Here is a 19974-nt window from a genome sequence, read left to right as displayed (position 1 = left end):
AAAAAAAAAAAAAAAAAAAAAAAAAAAAAAAAAAAAAAAAAAGGTCCTTGGCCGCGAGCATTGAGAGAGAAGAGAGTGCCACAGTCATGAGGATACTTGGCCTCTTCTTCGGTATGAAGCGGGACAACAACGGAATCGATAACCACTTGTAGTTCATTCGACGCTGGCAAGAAAAACTCCAGCTGGGAAGCAAAATATTGGACCTTGTTCCGATTCCGGCCCTGCTCCTTGTCGTCGGCCGTCCCACGGTCGGTGAGATGAGGTCTGAGTGCCCCTGGCCACCCGTGGGGGTCAAGCTGGAATTGGCCAATGGCTCGCAACCGGGGTGCAAATCAGGAATGAGGATATCGCGTGCCTCGAAGCGGCCTGCAAATTTGCGGTCCGGCTGTTCTTTCTCTTTGTTTCTTTTCCCAGGGCCGGTGCATCGTTGTCATCATCGACCGGTAGTCAGCTTTCTTGGCCGTTGCCGTGTCCGAACCACACCCCCCTCCCCCCCCCCACACTATGCGGTCGGGGCTCCCGGATGGTTGCCGGTCGGGAATCGGCGGTGACCGGATCGGGTGTCGGGAGACCTGGTGATTCTGGATTCATCATTATCCACCGTTCTCGACCCCCTTCTCTTCTAACCCGATGACTGCCGAGGCGGGTCGCGTTACCTTCGTTTCCACATCCAGCTAATGTAGTGTACGGATTATGTACGTCCGTATATACAACCACCTCGTACTTGTACTTAGGTAATCCGTACGTGTGTCGTCCTCAGAGGTATCCTCGTGCTCCCGACGTCTTCCGCCCAAGGTGGAGGAATACTCGCAAAGTAGGGGATTCACAAACGCCCGATCGCTGGTCCGATGCGAAAGGTCAGCCCTTGCCAGCCGTGCCGATCGACGAACTCACAGCCGCCGGCTTGTGGAAATTCTGAGCCGGGACACTAACTGCGGTCGTCAATAACTTCGCCTAGCTCTCCCTCGCGGCCCTCGGGCGCAGGAAAGAGAGGCCAATCAGCAGAGAGCATCCCCGGTCGAGCCCCTCCCCCGCTCACGCTGTGCATGCGCCTATGACAAAGGGGTTTCCGTTTATGCTTAGCTCCCGCCCTTGCCGTTCGTGGAGACGCATCTCAGGGGTTGCTCTGCAGTTCTCGTGCAGGAACTCGACTGGTGTTTGTTTTTGTTTGGCGCAAGGTCCTGCGTAAGAGTGGAGCGTACTGGTCGGCGTGTCAGGTTTTCGCAGAGCTCGTGATGGCCTTCCTTGCGGATTCCTATGTGTAATCCGTACTGTTGTTGCACTGAAAGCCTCCCTAGCTCGGCCTCGGTACGAAGGTATGTATGTACTACGTATGTACATAGTGTACGGAGTAGTGTAGTAGTTGTAGTAGTTGCTCCATGGGTTTCAGTGATGTTGCAAGTCCAAATTCTTTCCAGTCGCCTGCCTCTGTTGACCCCAACCCCCTTCTCCCTTCTCCGCGCTTGGCAGCCACTTGGACGGAGTTTCCGGGGTCAGTATTGTCACAAATACAGTCGGGGATCGAATCACGCACTAACGTTTTACGGATCCTTTAGCTCCTTGTATCCGATCGCCCCCGCCCTGCAGTGCACAACCACACACGGGATCGTGTTCTTTCGTATGTACCTCGTAGATTGCCAGTCTGCCAGAGCAAGAAAGAGACTGGAGGCGGCCCCTTGGAGGGTTTATTTTTCTTTTTTCTTTCCTTTTTTTTTTGGGTTGGGTTTGTTTTTTTTTTTTGGGGGGGGGGTTAGGTGGGGAGAGGGGTTAGTTCCGCAGATTGGCTCTGCGGAAGTAGTGTACTTGGTATGTATTTTCCTTCCCCAGCCACGCGGCCTATTAGCAAACGTTTATATTACGGTGAGTGATCCGGACACACCTGAGCCTAAGTGCAGTCGAGACCCGAAAACCGTCGCGTGACCACGGAAGATCGATGCCTTGTACGTGGAACAAGAGAAGATATGCTGCGCACCAGCTTAGAAGTCGACGGATATCAAATGCCAACAAACGCGGCTCCTTGATCCTCAACTGATATTATTGAACCAATTGACGGAGTACTAGATGATTAGATTTGAAGCATCAAGGGTCGTTACGGCTCAGGAGACGCCCATCGGCTGAGCTCAGAGGATGATTGACAAGCTCGGCAATGCCACGGGAGAGTCTCGATTATGGCTTGGTTCAAATACGGTAGTGTCTGGACTTCCTTTGAGAGGAACCGTCAGGAACCCACGCCGCAACCGTCGCACGTCTCTTGACTCATCGGGTAACGGTCACGCCGAGTCCTCCCCTTGGCAAGCGACAAGGGAGAAGCGATCGGATGAGGGCAGCGGGCCGTGCTGCACGAGATACTTTTCCGTTCGATCTCGCATGAGCTAAGCAGCGAACTCGCGCTCTCGTGGTCCATTGATCGCGCCGACCACGTGGTGTTGGGCACTTGCGGCGAAAATGATGAAACTTGATGCTATTTCCCTCCACATCGCCTGGAATCCGCCTCGTTGAAGCCACCTGCCCGGACCGTTTAGACTCGAGATGTTCCCCGCGCGAATACGAGCCAATGGGGATGGAGAGGATCGGCCGAAGAAGGCAATGTGGCCTCCGTGTACACTAGCCGAGGGACTCCCACACCTCGCAACAAGTGGCTCGTAAATATCCGGCTCTCGTGCTGCCACACTGTCAAGCATCCGCGCTCTGTGGCGTTTACCGATCTGCCATGGTGCATGCCACTAACCAAACCACGGGGTCTCGGCAGGTCCCACGGTTTTGGGTTCGACGATCGAGCCAGGCTCTCGGTATCTGCACGTCACCGTTGCTGTGCGGCATCTAATCCCCTTTGTCTGTAGCGATCTCTGATAGGCTCTCGACCCTCAGCCCAGAGAGGGGAGCACCTTGGAACGGGCCATCCGCCCTCATCGTCGGGAGCAGGAATCTCGCTCTGTGGTCCGTCCTTTGCAAACCCAGAATAACCCGCAGGCGACGGGGAAGCAAACAGGACCTCCAACGGCAACCGCTGGGGATTGGAGAGGTCGTACCTCAAAGCTAATACAGTGTCCACTCGGACTTGATAATGTTCTCGTCTGGGATATGTAATCCGTACAATGCTATTTGCAGTACGTAAACGCGGAGCAGGAGCAAATTGGCGTCTGTGTTCGCGTCAATCTTCGCTTGTTAAAGGCAAAGGAAAAATACGGATTAGTTGGACGGAATTTAGGTTACATACCTGGACACCGTAATTGGTGGAATTGAGCAGATGAAATGATGTCCGCATCGTGGAGCCCGATCGGGCAAGAAATACCAAACGAGTAGAAAGAAGCTAGAAGGCGCTGATGTGCCGTTCGGGTTGAATTTGGCAAATATTTCCGAACCAAAAAAAAAAAAAAATTGATGATTAACCACCATCCCCGACTCTCAGACTCGAACATACGACCAGGGAGAGACAGGATCGAGCCCGGTGGTGCTGTGGATCGGAATGCTAAAAAAGCGTGGGGGTCAGAAAAGCGGTTCCAGCCCAAAATTTGGTCAGGTGCCCTTGGTCGGGTGTGGAACCCTCTGGTACCGTACACGAAGAAAGAGGGGCGACCGGGGTTCCCCACAGTCCCAGAATAACCACATGTGGTCATACCGCCGAGGAGTGCGGAGAGCTTTCGTGCGCCACATCGTGCGCAGTACGGACTACTGTGTACACTACGTGAGGTATAATACACCACACGACGCAGCACACGCAGCAAGCAGGTAGTGTACCCGTACATACATACTCGATACACGAACCTTCCGCACTTTGTCCCCTGAGACAGCAGCTCATTCCGCACTTGAACTTGCTTCGGCAGTAAGCTCGATTCTGATTGCCCAGCATAGCGTACACGTATTACAGTGCACTAAATTCTGCAATTGGAACTGGATCTGGACCGACCGCATCCAGGTCACACGATCTTCACCATGTCAACCAGCAGCAAATTGAGGAGAACCTTGAATCCCAGGGATCTGCGATGGACACAGTGCTGTCACAGTGCGCCTCTGCGCTATGTACTAGTATCGCAATTGACAACCTGGAACTGATGGAGATCCTGCTTTGCATGAGGAAGAAGGAGAGCAGATATTTGACACTTTGACATGTGCTTCGAGATTGGCTGACACGTACAGGATACATTTGAACTTTCCATCATCGAAGTCTTATACGGAAGGAAACTATTACCTTACCCATGAACCCTGGCTGGCAGAGCACAGACGCTGGGTTGTTGGGATGGTGCACTGACCAGCGCTTCAACCCCAGACAAAGAAAAACTGGGGGGATCAAGCGGGGGGCACCACCGTTTCTCACGAAGTACCAAGATCATCTGAAGAAAAAGACAGCGAAATGGAAGAACCAAAATTGAGGCCCCCAACTGAGCCACGCAGCGTCAAATTAGGTCGCGAGGTACGCCGCTCGGCTCTAACATATTGCACGGTATAGCACTCGGAAAGAATTCCCCTCCTTTCGATGCTACATTGCTGCGTTTGGACAGAAACAGCTCAATCAGCCTCCGACGAAGCACCGGCCATTTCCAGGGTAAACAAGCAACAACATTTCGCGAACAAGTCATCCTTGCAGCCCAAAACAAAAACTGAAGCAACGTCGGTCAGCCAGGCCCGGAATGCAGGCGAACTCAAAAGGAAGCCCTCTGTGGCTGAGTGGTCGGATGTTTTGAAACCATGTCAGGTGCCCCTCGGGAACCCCTCATTGCCCCTCCATGCGAGCCGCTGCACTCCGGCGCCGGAAAGGCTGAAGGGACATTGGAGGCCGCCAGGGAAAAACGTTTAACATCATTGGCACCGTGATCCCCTTGGATGACTTGCACGCCCCAATTGGCCCTCGAATTGATGCCAATGCAGGCCAACCAAGCACCGGCGGCCGCGCTCACGCTAGGTACTCCCGCCCTTCCGCGTCTTCTGGAGTACCGTCGTTGCCGGCATCTCTCGCTGGTCCAGCACGAGCAGACACGGGAACAACCCCTTCCCTTCCCTTCTTTCTCTCACTTTCGTGATGGGCGAACCCGATTTTCTAATGTTGTCCAAAAATTGCAGCCTAACTGGCCTGGTAGGGTACCTTGGATACTTCGCGAGGGACCTACAAGCAGCTGCACTCATACTCGCGCCGTCGTCCTCGACCGTAGCGGCGCTGGTCTGCTGATGATTCTCGGCCTCTGTCCGTGGCAAACCAAACCCGTCAGCAGACACAAAAGGAACTTGAGCAAATACCAATCATGCCAAATATGGGTCTCGGGAGTTGCAGCAGCCGATGGGCAATTTTACCACGCGGTGGCGGCTGAGATTGTAAACACAAAGAACTGAGGGGTCCAAGGGCGCTAACGGCCTATGAGTGTTGTACTTGGTAAGTATTGCACTTATTTCGTGCCAAGATCGAGGCCGACCTGCTTCGGATCGGCGCTTGTGCCTTGAACAGGCAAAAGCGATGTAAGAGGGCTGACGTCGACATCAGACCGCGCCGGCCATTTTGTGGCCCGTAGAAGGACGGGAGTCCCGTCTGTGGGTACTTCTCTGCAGACTCGGTTTGAACAACTAACGGGAACCTGCGCCGAGCACACTCCGGGAGGAAGAGCCTCGTCTGGGCCGTGCACAGAGCTCGAGGCTACCAGCACGGCACCATTGAGGCGGACAGCCTCTCAGGAGGGTTTCCAAAAAGAGGGACCCTTCTGCAAAGCATACTCGTCGTAGGACGTTTGGTCAAATGCGTAAGAGTACTTCACTTACGCGCCAGACCTCCGTACGAAACCTCACTCTTCAACAGAGCACACAGACCCGCCCCGTATACATGTGGCCTCCAGAGCCAGGAACATACGAGTACGTACTGCCCTAGACAGGCAAAGCCGCCTATTTGAGAATTCCCCAGACCGTCGGGAGTGCCAACGGCATACGTGGAGTTCAAGTAGCCTGCCACATATGTATCAGAATAGCATCGACTGACACGCCGGGGGGCAGCTGATCATGCAGTGGCCATTAGCTCGTTGGAGTAAGCACAAACAACGGCCGGCACTGCCAATCACGCCAAACCCGTCCCCATCGAGCCTACTTCGGGTCTTTCCGCGGTTCCAGAACGCGTGGTAACTCAATGTAGTGTCCCCGCCCGAAGAAGACGCCCTCTGCGAATATGTGCACGGTGGAGGTTGCACAGCGACTTCGACAGCTTCACGAAGACACAAGCCCCATTGATGAGACCGAGCAGGTTTTCCGTCTTGCTTCCCTTCTCGGTTTAGCTTTGAACCGTTTCTTGGCCCGTCGGTCGTTCTTCGATCTCCAACTTAACCCCCACACTCGGCAGCCGCTGATCTCAGGCCCAATCCCTGCCGCCCGCCAGGTGCGATCAAGGGACCACCCCGGACTCGCGAGCCTGGCCAGTCCTCCAACGCGCACTGTGCGCAGGTACATACATCCACAGCGGGGGAGCGCCAAGAACGACGACGGCTCCCGCACCAACCCCCAACGGGCGCAACCCCCCCCCCCCCCCCCCCCCCCCCGGGCCAAACATCTTTTTCTCCCCCTTGCCAGGCTAGAGAGAGGTGGGTGCGGCGACCTCGCCGGGATAGACGCCAAAACATACACAGTCCCAGCAACTTCTAGGCTTGGACATAAAAGACAGTGTACAAAGTACAACGTACAACGTAGTGTACAGTACATACACATTCGTACCACGGTACCATCGCAAGTCAATGCCGTTGCTGGGAGCCGCATGGCAGCGCTATTGTCGGGCCCAGTTCGTGGGGTAGGAATGGACCTTTCAATAGATGTCGCTTGCTGGGCCCATCGTGTATGCGCACCATGTACATACATACGTACATCGATACTCGATGCATGGGGGGCTCCAGCACAACAAGAGGAGCGAGAAGAAGTTAGCGCACATACACCGGTATTTTTGGGCATCGGACCATGCCTTGATCCTGGTCATGGTCATCCACGACCGCCGCTCTTCGTCTCGCCCCCTAATTCCTGTTCTCGACAACTCTTCGTTCCCGTCGTCAACCCCTTCTCCCTTCCCGACTCGTCATGTATACAAATACTCTCATCCCCTTTCCTCGGTTCCGAGCACCTGCCTCCCTCATCTTCTCCAGTCGTCACAAGCCATCCTCCCGCACTCCTTCTCCTGCTCTTCTTCTCGTCTTTCCCGCCTCCATCCAGCGCACCATCGCTACGTGCCGATACCAACAGCCAACATTGTCATCCAGCATGGCTCCCCACAACGACGCACCCTCTTTCAGCAGCGGCTACACCTCGGGGTTCAACAGGGCGCCGTACCGCCCCGTGATCACCTCGGGCCTCATGACCGGACACCTCGGCACAGCGGAGCCTCACTCTCCTCTCAGCAGCTCCTTCAGCACTAGCTCGGAGGCGTCCGACTTCCACCACGTCCACCGGCCGCTCGTGCCGGGCGTCTACGTGCCAACCATGTGCTTCTTCGAGGAGGGCACCGAGGACGTCGACACGGACACGATCGCCCGGCACGCCGTGCGCCTTGCCCGGGCCGGCGTCACCGGCCTGGCCACCCAGGGCTCCAACGGCGAGGCGGTGCACCTGACGCACGCCGAGCGCCAGCTCGTGACGGCCACGACGCGCAAGGCGCTCGACGAGGCCGGCTTCGGCCACATGCCCATCATCGTCGGCTGCGGCTCGCAGAGCACGCGCGAGACCATCCAGCTCTGCCGCGAGGCCTGGGAGGCCGGCGGCGACTACGCCCTGGTCCTGCCCCCTTCGTACTACGCCCCGCTCTTCGCGCCCGCCTCCGAGACCGTCATCTCCTTCTTCACCGCCGTCGCCGACGCCTCGCCCATCCCCATCATCATCTACAACTTCCCCGGCGCCGTCGGCGGCCTCGACCTCTCCTCCGACGTCATCGTCCAGCTCGCCCGCCACCCCAACATTGTCGGCGTCAAGCTCACCTGCGGCAACACGGGCAAGCTCGCCCGCGTCGCCGCCGCCACTCGCAACCTGAACAAGCACGCGGGAGACGAGTCCTCCTCCTCCTCCTCCTCCTCCTCCTCCTCCTCCTCCTCCTCCTCATCTTCTGCCCGGCAGCAGCAGCAGCAGCAGCAGCAGCCCGACTTCCTCGTGCTCGCCGGCTCCGCCGACTTCACGCTGCAGTCGCTCATCGCGGGCGGCCACGGCATCCTGGCGGGGCTGGCCAACATCGCGCCCAGGGCGTGCGTGCGGACGATGGAGCTCTTCGGCCAGGGCAAGCTGGCCGAGGCCCAGGCCCTGCAGGAGGTGGTCGCGCAGGGCGACTGGACCGCCATTCAGGGCGGCGTCGTCGGCGTCAAGTCGGGCCTGCAGGGCTGGATGGGCTACGGCGGCTACGCGCGCAGCCCCCTGCCTCGGCCGACCCCGGAGCAGGCCAGGAAGTGGAAGGAAGGCTTCCGGGACCTCGTCCTGCTGGAGAAGAGTCTCTGATTTGGATATGATGCACGTTTTTTTTTTTTTTTTTGTGTTGTTGTTGTTGTTGCATTCTGATGATGAGATATGATGCTTGTTGTCGGATATTTGACGTTTCATTCTTGACGATCAATGGCAGTGATGATCACGTAGTTAGTCCTCACGGGACTGGGGACAAAAGGGGAAAGGGGATTTACGGACACACACTTTCGGCGTTTCGATTCATGACATGGTTATTGCGGGAACGGTTTTTTTTTTGGGGGGGGAGGGGGGGAGGAAACAAAAGAGATAGAGGCTTCTCATCTCTCGGCGTTGCGGGATCAAAAACCACCATTATTATTACGTGGATTCTCGAGCTTACCATCTTTTATTCTATTCTAATATATATGCCATCCTTCTACGCATCCTCTTGCTTCGGCAGCCAGACAAATAGGTGCTCTGAAGAATGCTCTTCAGTTTTTGTGCTTCAGCCAGGCTCATTTCGTCCTCCCTCAAGAAGCATTGCAATACCTAGCTCCTTGGGTTGTGTTGTCTCTTCTTGGTCCGGACCAACGTGTGTCTTGAAGGCCCGGATTCCCAAGTGGTAATGGTAGCAGTAGCATCTCCTCACGGACGGGGCACATCAGCACTGTCACACTTGCCCGCGCTGAGACATGACGGGCTGAGGTCCTCTGATGCGAGGGAGGGAGCCGACGCCGAGCGAAAGGGACACATGCGAGTGCCGACTCTTACGAAGGGATAGCGACATGTGTTGCAAGCCCAAACTGACTCCCCTGCAGTCTTTGGGTAGCATCACAGCGTGATCGCCAGCTTACCCGCGTTCCATAGCGCAGCCGTTCAAAGCTGGGTTGAGAGAGAAGACAGTCAAAACCTGCCTTGCCCGCTGAGGGGAGGAAGTGGGGAGATGCGGAAGTGTTGATGCAGTGTTACATACTACCACTTACTCCTCGTACGCCCCAGTGGTACAAGAGTTGCCTACAAACTGCTGCTTGCACCGGCGTCAGGCCCCTCTAGAGACCTGTGTTAGGACGGGTCGAGTGACCACGCGTTGCGGCTGTATCCCTCCATGGAAGTCGGCCAGCCCAATGTAGGCCGCTTCGGTTCTCGGAATCGGGGCCGGAGCGCGCCACCGCGAGGTACCATGCAGGTCTCACACGTTCTGGGTATAGACTATTCCCTATGTACCGTGACCGAGTCAAGAAGTACATACATGGAGAGGCAACCGAGCGGCAGAGGGGGCGAAGGACCACACAGCCGGGTTAGGCGCGATTGGAGGAACTCCCCTCTCATGGCCGGGGCACGGCGGGCACTCCCGGGGTCAGGGTCGACACCCTTGTATTTTTCGTTGGCTGCGGCGGCAAGCTCATAACAGAACATGCGCCATCGTCAACAACATGACTGGCGGGCGGGGGGGCAAAAGATCAGGCTGAGAGTGGGGGTTGCCGGTAGATGATACTTGGCCGAAGCGGAGGAAGGCAACCTTCGACCCAAACAAGGAACCAGATTGCGATGCCTCGAGCCCGTCGGGGTACTCAGTAGTCGCCTTGTTGTTGCACATTAATCAATGTTCCATGAGTATACGCATAATGAGGGAACGACGGGAGTTAGAGAGATAGAGGCTCATTTGGAGTCTCAAGTTGCGCGGAAGAAGAGATTGGGATGCGGATTCGTGGAGAGCGCCATTTGGAAGTAGTGAATGACCTGCAAGGAAATGCACAAGCCACTCCCGGCATCGGGGTTTTGGTTGACGTTGCAAACTAAATGAGTCATGAGTTCTTGCTCCTTCCCCCGGCTGTCTTTCCGCCTCCAAACTAGATCTTCGTGAGGCAGGCGCGACAGTTTCCGTTGCATCAACTTTGGCCTGGCAAACGGAATGACCAGCCATGACACGGAAATGAACAGGTATGAGCCCCCCACGCATGACAACTGTCTGACATGGTACCGTACTAAATCTGGTCCATTCGGTGGTCCTCACTACCTGGTAGGTCAGCCAAGGTAGTTTCTCTGAGGCGAATCGAGGTGGCTGAGGCGAACATTGAGGAGTAGAAACGACTTGCTGCTCTCTCTCTGACCGCTTTTTTCCTTCACCAGTCCCGCATCCAAGCCGGCTAAATCAAATTACGGCATGATGGCTGCGTAGGTACCGATGCCCTGGTGTAAGGTAGGCAGGTAGGTACCACATACTGATTCAAGCTGCAACACAAGAGCTGATCAGATCTACCAGAACCTGAGGCCATCTTGGCCCTTCCCCCCTCTCCCTCCTCAAACAAACCTGCGGGCTTTTACCACGAACGGCAACAGGCTTCAGATTGGAAGCACAAAATTCTGACATCACGATTGCTCAGATGGTTCGAAAGGCAATGGTAGACTATGCCCTCGGACAACATCAGAACAAAAAAAGAAAAGAAAAAAAAAAGAGAGAAGAGAACAGTCAAGAGGCATAGCATCTGTTGTGACGAAGATCACAGCAGCTTGCTACCGCAAACGTTGTCTCCAAGGGCCTCAGAGTTCGCCATCTCGTTGTAACGACAAATTGCACTGCGGAGACGGCCTTCGACTTTCGCGGAACCCGCGGCTTGTACGACAATTTCTCGTCGTGAGAAAACGACCGAAACTAACCCATCGCGGTTGCGCGAACCTGGCAGTTCCCTTGCTGACCCCCGCTCCTCTTCCTCTACCCCCAATCTGGGTGCCTGACAAGGCATCATACACTACCGCCGTGTATCACGGAACAGAGTGTGGAGGGCTGCAGTCTGTATCAGCGCAGCTCTTCACGGGCGGGCGTTCAGTCAATGCCTGCCCCTACCGCCACCCTTGTTCCGGTCGTCCGTATCGAGATGGGCATCAACAAAAACACAGGCCAAGCACCGGCGAGGTTTAACACCAGCACGTCATGGATTCGGGGAGGGGGCCCAGTGGAACTCTTCGCTCCGCCGCAGCAACAGGCTGAGTGGCTGGTCTGAGCTGCTCCCAATGACCTTTACGTACTCGCATTAACATTATCCGAGCCATGGACCAAGTACAGACCGATGATGTTTCGTACCATAAGCCCAAAGGTCTCATGCATGTCCCATGTACCAACCATTTCCCCAACCAGTTAATCGTTTTCTAACAGTTGATCAGGAGTTTATGGATTGCCTCACAGTGCGTGGAACGGTGTTGCCATGTAGATGGTGCCTCTATCACGGGTTCCGCCGTCACGGCGTATGTGCGCCTGATATCCATGTTACCTCCCGATGGACCAACAGCTGATCATCAAGGTTCAGCAACCTCCGTTCGCACCTGAGCACCGGCCATACGTGGCCTCTCTCTCCATGCGTGAGCGCAGGACCTTGAGAGGCTTGCGGACCGTAGACTAATGTCGCTGGGACAGGGGTTCGGTTTCTACTGCGCCGAGGACACTGGGAGAACCCGGGCCAGTACCTTCCGGATCTTCAGTCTGAGTCCGCAGCAGCGGCAGAACCCCCTCCCGCCCCCCGCCGGCCTTTCTGAAACTAAACCTTGGATCCCTCATTACTCCTTGCTGTATACGCAGTCAATGTCACGGACAAGGCGCTGTATGGAGGGATAAGATTTACCGATCCTTTGTACCGCTATCAATCTCACCAGGTGACTGTCAACGCAAGCTTTGTCAATTTTCCTCGCAACCGAATCTCAAACGAAAACCGGGGAAGCGGCCGTCGGACTGTAGTTCTGCTTTGTTGGACTGCTACGCCGCGGCTAACGAGGGACAGCATGATGCTTTGTGAGGAACCTTTTGGCATCTCCGGCTGGCGCGCTTCCAGCCATCGGTATGCAACAGGACCTTTTCAGATATCAACTGGTCAGCGTTTGTCCCCTTGTTGCAACTTAATTCAGCTCTTAACCCAGGTCTACGCCAACACCAGCAGTATGTTGCACCACTGCAACCTTGACCGGCCCTCTGCCATGTGGCAGGTGATTCACCACGAAACCTTGTCCAACAACACTGGAAGTTCGACAGGACGATACGCGGCTCTCTCGAACCCCTGTGATAGACAGCAGCCCTCTCGAAGCTCTTCTTCAACCATGGCATGGAGTTCCACACAAGCTAAACAGCCTTGGACGTTACCGGCTTTCGATATACAAACCAAGAGATGCCACCAAACTGGAACATGCCGCCACAAGCATGCGCCAACTAACGTTAGTACAAATTGATATGATGAACAACGGAGGAGAGAGACAATGGCGTGGGTCAGGTACGCGCACCTAAAGACGCGGGGGGTTCCTGACTAAGAAGGACTTTTACGTTGCCGATATTCATGTCCATAGAAACGATATTCCTCCTTCCAACCTTGTTGCGAATCGTGGTTGGGCAGACCGTCGTTGGGCTCTCCCAATTGCTAGCCACGTTCCGTGATGTGACAGCCTCTGCTAGCTTACCGCTGTAGGACGTGCTCATCGGGAACCGGAGTATGGGGGATTTAGGCTTCGGCAATGGTGGTTGTGTTCAAGTTCAGCGAGAGCTAGCTACCGAGCTATGAAGGGTAAGCCCCTCTCCCCCGTACAGCGGTCGTCCATGCACATCAGACGCAAAATGAAAAAAAAAAGGATGAAATGCTGACAGTCAACCCGATTACAGAGCGAGGGCACCAGGTGCGGTCATCATGGACTCCGGCCTGCAGCTCGAGGTTCAGAGCACGCGGTACATACCCCGCGTCCATTGATATGAGGTTATGCGTCTTTGGGAATACAACAATGTGGGCGAGTCGTGTGTAACAGCACCATCAGCATTAGGGGTTGCTGTCAGGCGTCAGGTTCCTGCTGTTGTGTTACCGCATGAGGCACGGGTCGTTTTCGGTTCCCAACGCGCCTGTTTAACAGCAGCGGATGGACGTTCTCCCTCCAGGTTGGTCTACCCCGAGACATGGCTTGGGCCTTAATGCTTTTGTGTAACGGTGGAATGGCTCGCACACCATCAGAAGACGGCCGAGACACCATGTGCGCAGGTAAAAATGGCGTGACGACGGGCGAGTCTTTCTTTCTCTCGCATGCCACTGACGGATAGCTTGGGAGGAGCGTCATGGGAGCGGAGAGCAGAAGAGGGGGCGGGGAAATAGGGGACGGGAAAGAGGCACGGTGTCATTCCCTAGTGCTGTTTGTCGTCTTGCAGAGAGTCCCTCTACCGTGAAAGGGAGGACTAGGCGGAATGTCTGGTGCGTAATTTGTATTCATCAGTGGCAAAAGACTGTGACGCGTCGCTGTCACCCGGAATCGTCGGCCGGGTGCTGTTGGAGTTGGGAGGAAGAAAGGGCGGCAAGGAGGACGTATACCGAGGACACCGGGGCAGTTCAAATCACTCAAAAACGGCAAAAACGTCCGAGACTGAACCGAGAAGCGAGCTAAGCCCCTCTAAGCATGCATATATATATATAAATAATTATTCAAGGGAGGGGATACAGTGCCAAGATAAACTATGGGTCAAGCCCCTGCAACTGGTTCCAGGACCCAATTTGAAGAATATATATCGTCACGAGTTGCCCGGGGTTGTCTACTCGATGATATTCTAGTGCGCACTGGTGACGATTCCCTCTTCTCATGGAAAAGGACCACTTCTACCGTAGAAGTCCGGATGTAAAGCTCGGTGTAGTTATAGTCCAGTCCACGCTTGCACTCGGCCGTTCCCGGCGTCAGCCGTGCCAAGCCGGAGCCGAATCCACCCACCCCGGTGACCGATCCCGGGAACTCCTCCGGAACGGAGTCCGGGGGATAAAGATGCAATGTTCCTGGAATATGTTACATGTCGGATGTGCATAGACATGCATTCTTAGCTGCCTACTCAAGGATTCGCGCCGGCCGACATTCCCGTCTCCTGAGAATGACCGGGCGCTGTTGTTGTTACATCGTTCTCCCTCGCAATCTCGAAGCAAATCTATACACTTACATAGGTCGCTACTCTGTGAGCAACATAACTTTCAGCAGTTTTTCAAGGCCACATATTGCGTAAGGCGACCTTGAGCTTCCTTCGGCGAGACAAATCGCTCAGTGACAGAGCATACCTCAGGCTGTTTAAAAACCGCCGTCTCGCCGTTATGGGCGTCTGGGCACCCTTCAACTTCCCAGCCATTGCAACCCTGTGATCCCCGAAGGTTTAGGGTTACAAGACAATTCGATGAAAGAATGGGGAAAGTCTTAGGTGAAGTGGGTTTGCAGTTTATATATGTGTAGCAGTACACCACCGCCAACCAACAAGCTACGGTGGATGAACACATCCACAGGTCTTCCGTAGTATAGTGGATAGTATGTGAGCTTGTCAAGGTGGGGTGTTCCCCCGTCAAGCAACGCTCGAGACCCGGGTTCAATTCCCGGCGGGAGAGATTTTTTTCCACTTTCATCTTTTAGATTGATCATTCTGCTGTTTTGAACAGCATCGTGGTCCCAACCGTCTCAATTTTGCCAAACCGGGGCACCTTGGTGGCCGGCCAATCCAATCCCGGCCACCTGGCGTAGTTGACTTTCGGCGCAGCAACACGAGACGGGCCGAAACAAAAAGCCCTTCATTTACGAGACCGCAACGTTTGGGATTCCTTCCAACTCGACCCGACTCGGCGCGACCGACAGGCGCGAGCAGTCATTTCTTAAATTGATCTCGGATGTTTGCTACCAGTTGTCAATGTGTCGTTTTGAGGACGGCTGAGGCCGACAATCTGACAAAGGTTCTAGTTTCTCCCTGTGGGCTGATGTTCGTGAAGGACTGGCTCGTACAGAGCCCTATAATAATAACAGTAACTGGGCGATCCGGGAAGACGAAGTCGAGTTTCGAGGCCTCCGTGGCTTGTTATTTCCTTTGTTCCTTCTTTGCTTGCCACTTCGACCCCGTAAGGATGAACTGTATATACGAATGTCACCTACCGTTGCTCACCGCACATGACCGAGGTCGAAGGGGGTCGGACTGAGACACTCGCCATCCTCGGCGATTTCGGATACTCATCTTCTGATGAAACGTTGCAGAGGAGAAATGTGTCTGTTTGTTTCGCGAGCGTTGTTCATGCTGGTGCTGAAGGAAGAGACAAGAAATCGGAAACCAGGCAGAGACGGTATGAAACGTCGCTACCGGTGCTGTGAGTGTGCTCGGCATGTCTGGACATGGCGATCGGAAGGAGGAATATCCTGCTCTACATTCTGAGATGAGGGGGGATGAGAAGAGACGGGGCGGGGTCATATTGGCTCCTGAGTGGTGCGTTGCTACTGTTTCAGAAGGTCGAGAAGAGACGGCAGATATGGGCAGGCATTTGCTCGGTGGGAGTTTCGGCGCGTCAGCGAGCTGTTTCGGGGCCCTTGGCGGGGGACCTCCACGCCGCACACTCTTCAGTTGGCGGGCGATCTTTGCAGCTGGCGGTCGGCTGCTGTCGTGCCCCGCTGCAAGGCGGATTTGCATGATCTTCGACGATTTGCAACCAGCGCCGGGGCTGGTTCAGCGGGGCGCCAGGGCCCAGGGCGCGAGACCCTCTCTGCGTGGCGGGGAACAACTGTCTTGGCAAACCGAGGCTCACATCTGAGACGGCGCACAAGTTGCAACGCTGTCGATGACATACTACGTACTTACGTGATGGATCCATCATACCACCCGACAGGATGGCAAAGTTCCGGCCACCTGGTGAATTCCGCGTCGCCCGGACTACCTTTACGCAGTACACGATATTCCGCACGAGTAGTAGTAATAGTAGTAGGAGTACGAGTACAGATTACTATAGGTATCGTCAAATGTTGAATGGAACGCCGCGCCAAATTTCGGCCCGGTTTTTTGACTAGTGTGATTTGGTCGTGTTGTTCCGGGCAAAAGTGCCGTGCTGCTTTTGGTGGGCTCGCATGAGACACACGAAATGAGCGCCAAGTCAAATCGGTGCCTGAATGGCTGCGCCAACGCCAACGCTTGACTCGATCAATAGACAGATGTGGCTGCCGCCGAACCACGGGCAGCGTACGCTTGCCCTCTGCACAGTGTGATGCCGTGCACACACGCACACATGTGTTCCCAGGCAGTTGACAGCGCCGAACAAACACGACGGTAAAAATAGTTGCACGAGCCGCAGTCTTACGCGGCAATAGCAATAGCGGTACCAGGCTAGTGGATACACGAGGCGGAAGGCGCAAGTTGTCGTCCGTTTCCGGGGACGCCGCGACCTACCACGTACAATTTCACTAGTGTGAAGGATTCGTTAGTCTTTCTCGGACGCAACCAGTTGTCGGCAAGGTCTCGTATTTGACTTGGCATCACTCTGTAGTGTAGTACCCTAGTAGTAGATCGCCAATGCATCCCGCCCAGGTTGCCAAGCCAACATTCCACTTGTGGCTTAGGGCCCACGCTGCAGCTAGGGTCCGCTGTTGTTCAGGGTCCGACGGCTGGGCAGGCGAGCGTGGGCCTGATTGGTCATGAGGTGCATTGTTCTGGGGCTCTCTTGGCGGCAAGAGCAGGTGACCAGGGGGTGGTGCGGGTCTCGGGCAAAGGATTTCGGACAAGGCAGGCTGCAAGCCCTCCAGGGCTGCCCCAGATGGAAGCTGCCTGGGGGGGTAAGGCAGGGGTTGCGACACGAGCAAGAAGGAGCAACTGGCGCTGCTTCATAGTGCAACGGGACCCGGATCGCAGAGCACCGTCGATCTCGTTCCTCTCCCTGTCCATCCCATTACGAATTTTTGCTATTGTTATTGTCGTCGTTGTTGCTGTGCGCAAGCAAGACCAGCCCGAATAGTTATTCGTGGCGTCGCTACGATCGCTTCTTGTTCAATCTCTCGTTCACTGCCTTACTGGCACCTGCGTTTTCCTTAATACACAACTTTTTCGTACATTCGCTCCAGTGAACCAACCTGTTCACTGCCTCCTTAATACAAAAATCCACACACTCTCCGAGCCTAAGCAAAAAGCCCACGCTCTCAACAGAACACGATGCTTTCCAAGGTCTTCACGACGGTGGCCCTCGCGGCCTCGCTGGTCTCTGCCCAGACTTTCACGGACTGCGACCCCACCAAGCGTGGTGAGTATCCTTGCCCTACCCCCATCTTGCAGACGCTGCCTTGTCCAGTGCTGACGGGATTGCTCCTCCATCAGATGACTGCCCCAACCCCAAGGCTGTCGGCTCCAAGCCCGTCGATATCGACTTCCGTCAGGGTCCCAACAGCTTCTTCAAGCTGGCCGATGGCACGAGCCTCAAGTACGACAAGGATCTCGGCGCGGTCTTCTCGATCAGCAAGGAGACGGATGCCCCCACCATCACTTCCAACAAGTACATCTTCTTCGGCCAGGTTGACGTGACGGTGCGCGCTGCCCGCGGCACGGGCGTCGTCACCAGCTTCGTGCTGCAGTCGGACGACCTCGACGAGATCGACTGGGAGTGGCTCGGCGGCGACGCCACCCAGGTCCAGACCAACTACTTCAGCAAGGGCTGCACCGAGACCTACGACCGTGGCGGTTTCTCTCCCGTCGCCGACCCGATCAACCAGTTCCACACCTACACCATCAAGTGGACTCCCGAGCAGCTCGACTGGATCATTGACGGCAACGTCGTCCGCACGCTCAAGAACACGGGCGTCGAGGGCTGCTCCGGCTACCCGCAGTCCCCCATGCAGATCAAGCTCGGTACCTGGGTCGCTGGCCGCAAGGACGCGCCCCAGGGCACCATCGACTGGGCTGGTGGTCTGACCGACTTCAGCCAGGCTCCGTTTGACGGATACTACCAGAGCCTGCACATTGTGGACTACATGGGCGGCCGCGGCGCCAAGGAGGCGACCGAGTACCACTACACGGACCGCAGCGGCAAGTGGGAGAGCATCGAGGTTATCAACGACGGCAAGGACTCCGACGACGACACCACCACCTCCTCCAAGACCAGCGCGACCTCGACCAAGGCCACCTCGACCTCCAAGCCTAGCTCCTCCAGCTCGCCCAGCTCGCCCAGCTCGTCTCACACCGGCCACACCCTCACCACCCTCACCACCGTGAGCTCCTCGGCTACCCGGAGCGCCAGCACCACCGACGGTGCGGCTTCCACCAGCGGCCCGACCAGCACCAGCGGCAATGAGGCTGATCCCACCTCCACTGCCTCTCAGACCGTGTCCACAGGTGCTGCCCCGACCATGGCTGGCAATCTGGCCGCCGTGGGCGCTGCTGCCCTCTTTGGCTACCTCGCCCTCTAAACGGCTTGACGTCTAAGGCGGAAAAGGGAAGAGAGGACAGGTCGGCAGCCGTGGTGTTCTGGTCTTTGCCGTCTCCATTTTTTTTCTGGGCCGATGCTGTGTTATTTTTTTTTTTTAAAAAAAAAAACCTTCGCCACGCTCCTTTTCCGTTTCGCTTTCTCGATGACAAACCCTGATATATTGGGGGTTAAAGTTGGAGACCGAAACGTCAACGTTTGATACCATGGTTTACCCTTCTTTTAATGCCGGTCGCCAGGGAAGGAGAAGGACAAACGCTCGCGCCACGTGCTCGGTTACGTGGCTTCTACTCTGTTTTCCGCGTGCTACGTCGGACGGGTCCATTGAAAGACAAGATCAAAGACAACAAGGTTTTCATGGTGAGATGTGAGCGCGAGTCTCGGATGAAAAACAGATAATGGTACGCCAGAGGCTCTTTTGTTTGGCTGACGCATGGGAGATGGTGACGAATGAGGTTATGAGAAAGGAGCTCTGGCGGGGCGGTGGAATGGAATTGGTTTTTGTTGTGACGGGTTTTGTGTGGCTTACTTCTCTGATTCGGAGTGCTGAGGTTTCATTGTTGGCGATGGAGACGGCTTCTTTGGTTGATACCTGATCGATGGATACCTCGAAAGGAGCGGTTTGTTTGTTTGTTGTTTTGTCCTTGCGCGATGGGCCGCTAGCGGTGCATTATTCCATACTCAACTAGACTCACCTGGACTGTAGATAGTGCATATCCTAGACGGCATCGGAAGCAGATTTCAACTTTGCCCAGAGTGCTGTGACCTCTGAATGGTTCGACTGATGAAGTTGATAATGCTTGGGGGGTTACTCCCTCATACGGAGTTCTGCAGTGCACTACGAGACCGTTTAGGGGGATATATAGATTGCTGTCTCATCCCCACGAAGCAGTAGTGGGTTCTCGTGAGAGATATGCCTATCTATCCGTCATCTAGCAACAGACCTCTAACTCGTAGGAACCTACAGACATCAAGGCCATGCCAGCGTGAACTTGACCCTCCCTCAGGGGCGCCAGCAGGCTTTCAGAAGAGGACGCATCCACAACGCAGGTGCCGCTCGCCGGACGCGGCGGAAACGAGCTAGTGCGCTCGCGAGAACAGCCCACACACAACACATCGGATGATTGTGAACGTGGTGGCATAGCCGAAGGGGGCCGGGGTTAAGGGGGTGGTGGGAGAGGATTAGAGGATGGCTTATTAGACGAGTTCGGTTAGTGTAGAGAGGATGATGGCATGACCAGGGGCCGTGGAGAGTTTCTCGGCTCACGTTTTCGCCGACATGGTTGGCACATTGTTGTCTTCCTCGTGGTATCTGGAAACAAAATAGCATCGGGAGCGCGTAGTGCCCGTGACAAGGCGAATGAGGACAGGACAGTGGTCTTCTGTTCAGATA

The 19974-nt window shown here is 55.4% G+C and overlaps 4 protein-coding genes and 1 non-coding gene across 5 annotated transcripts; 4 read left to right on the top strand and 1 right to left on the bottom strand.

The window, feature by feature from the left end:
- Nucleotides 1-2372: 2372 nt before the first annotated feature.
- Nucleotides 2373-3301, bottom strand: P884DRAFT_293020 (uncharacterized protein; the record flags this gene model as incomplete). Its single annotated transcript, XM_069444197.1, has 4 exons — nt 3218-3301; nt 2886-3007; nt 2729-2793; nt 2373-2662 (listed from the first exon to the last, which is right to left on the bottom strand). Exons 1-4 carry the CDS (start codon nt 3263-3265, stop codon nt 2373-2375), a joined length of 525 nt encoding a protein of 174 aa, XP_069296370.1. The 5' UTR covers nt 3266-3301.
- Nucleotides 3302-7215: 3914 nt separating this feature from the next.
- P884DRAFT_278635 (Dihydrodipicolinate synthetase-like protein) lies at nt 7216-8433 on the top strand (the record flags this gene model as incomplete). The annotated part of the gene is made up of 1 exon (XM_069443208.1): nt 7216-8433. The coding sequence occupies one exon, from the start codon at nt 7216-7218 to the stop codon at nt 8431-8433; it is 1218 nt and encodes a 405-aa protein (XP_069296369.1).
- A 2774-nt stretch (nt 8434-11207) lies between these two features.
- P884DRAFT_278634 (uncharacterized protein) lies at nt 11208-13100 on the top strand (the record flags this gene model as incomplete). Its single annotated transcript, XM_069443207.1, has 5 exons — nt 11208-11372; nt 11531-11619; nt 11682-11733; nt 11770-11858; nt 13016-13100. 5 exons carry the CDS (start codon nt 11208-11210, stop codon nt 13098-13100), a joined length of 480 nt encoding a protein of 159 aa, XP_069296368.1.
- A 1552-nt stretch (nt 13101-14652) lies between these two features.
- P884DRAFT_t116 lies at nt 14653-14750 on the top strand. Its single transcript has one exon. It is a non-coding gene; the product is annotated as a tRNA-Asp (tRNA).
- Nucleotides 14751-16972: 2222 nt separating this feature from the next.
- On the top strand, nt 16973-18648 carry P884DRAFT_245922 (concanavalin A-like lectin/glucanase domain-containing protein). Its single transcript, XM_069440451.1, has 2 exons — nt 16973-17405; nt 17480-18648. The coding sequence occupies exons 1-2, from the start codon at nt 17318-17320 to the stop codon at nt 18562-18564; spliced, it is 1173 nt and encodes a 390-aa protein (XP_069296367.1). The 5' UTR covers nt 16973-17317; the 3' UTR covers nt 18565-18648.
- Nucleotides 18649-19974: the final 1326 nt, after the last annotated feature.

This window comes from Thermothelomyces heterothallicus (assembly GCF_042370625.1).
Source record: "Thermothelomyces heterothallicus CBS 202.75 unplaced genomic scaffold P884_scaffold_16, whole genome shotgun sequence".
NCBI lineage: Eukaryota > Fungi > Ascomycota > Sordariomycetes > Sordariales > Chaetomiaceae > Thermothelomyces > Thermothelomyces heterothallicus.
Note: the sequence above shows the minus strand (reverse complement) of the source record. Positions and strands in the feature narration are given on the sequence as shown.

What these genes read in the sequence shown, in the direction of transcription:
- P884DRAFT_245922 (XM_069440451.1), top strand. Translation starts at nt 17,318, where the DNA reads ATGCTTTCCAAGGTCTTCACGACGGTGGCCCTCGCGGCCTCGCTGGTC. An exon ending in CTGCGACCCCACCAAGCGTG is followed by an intron (nt 17,406 to 17,479) that starts GTGAGTATCCTT and finishes CTCCTCCATCAG; the next exon opens with ATGACTGCCCCAACCCCAAG.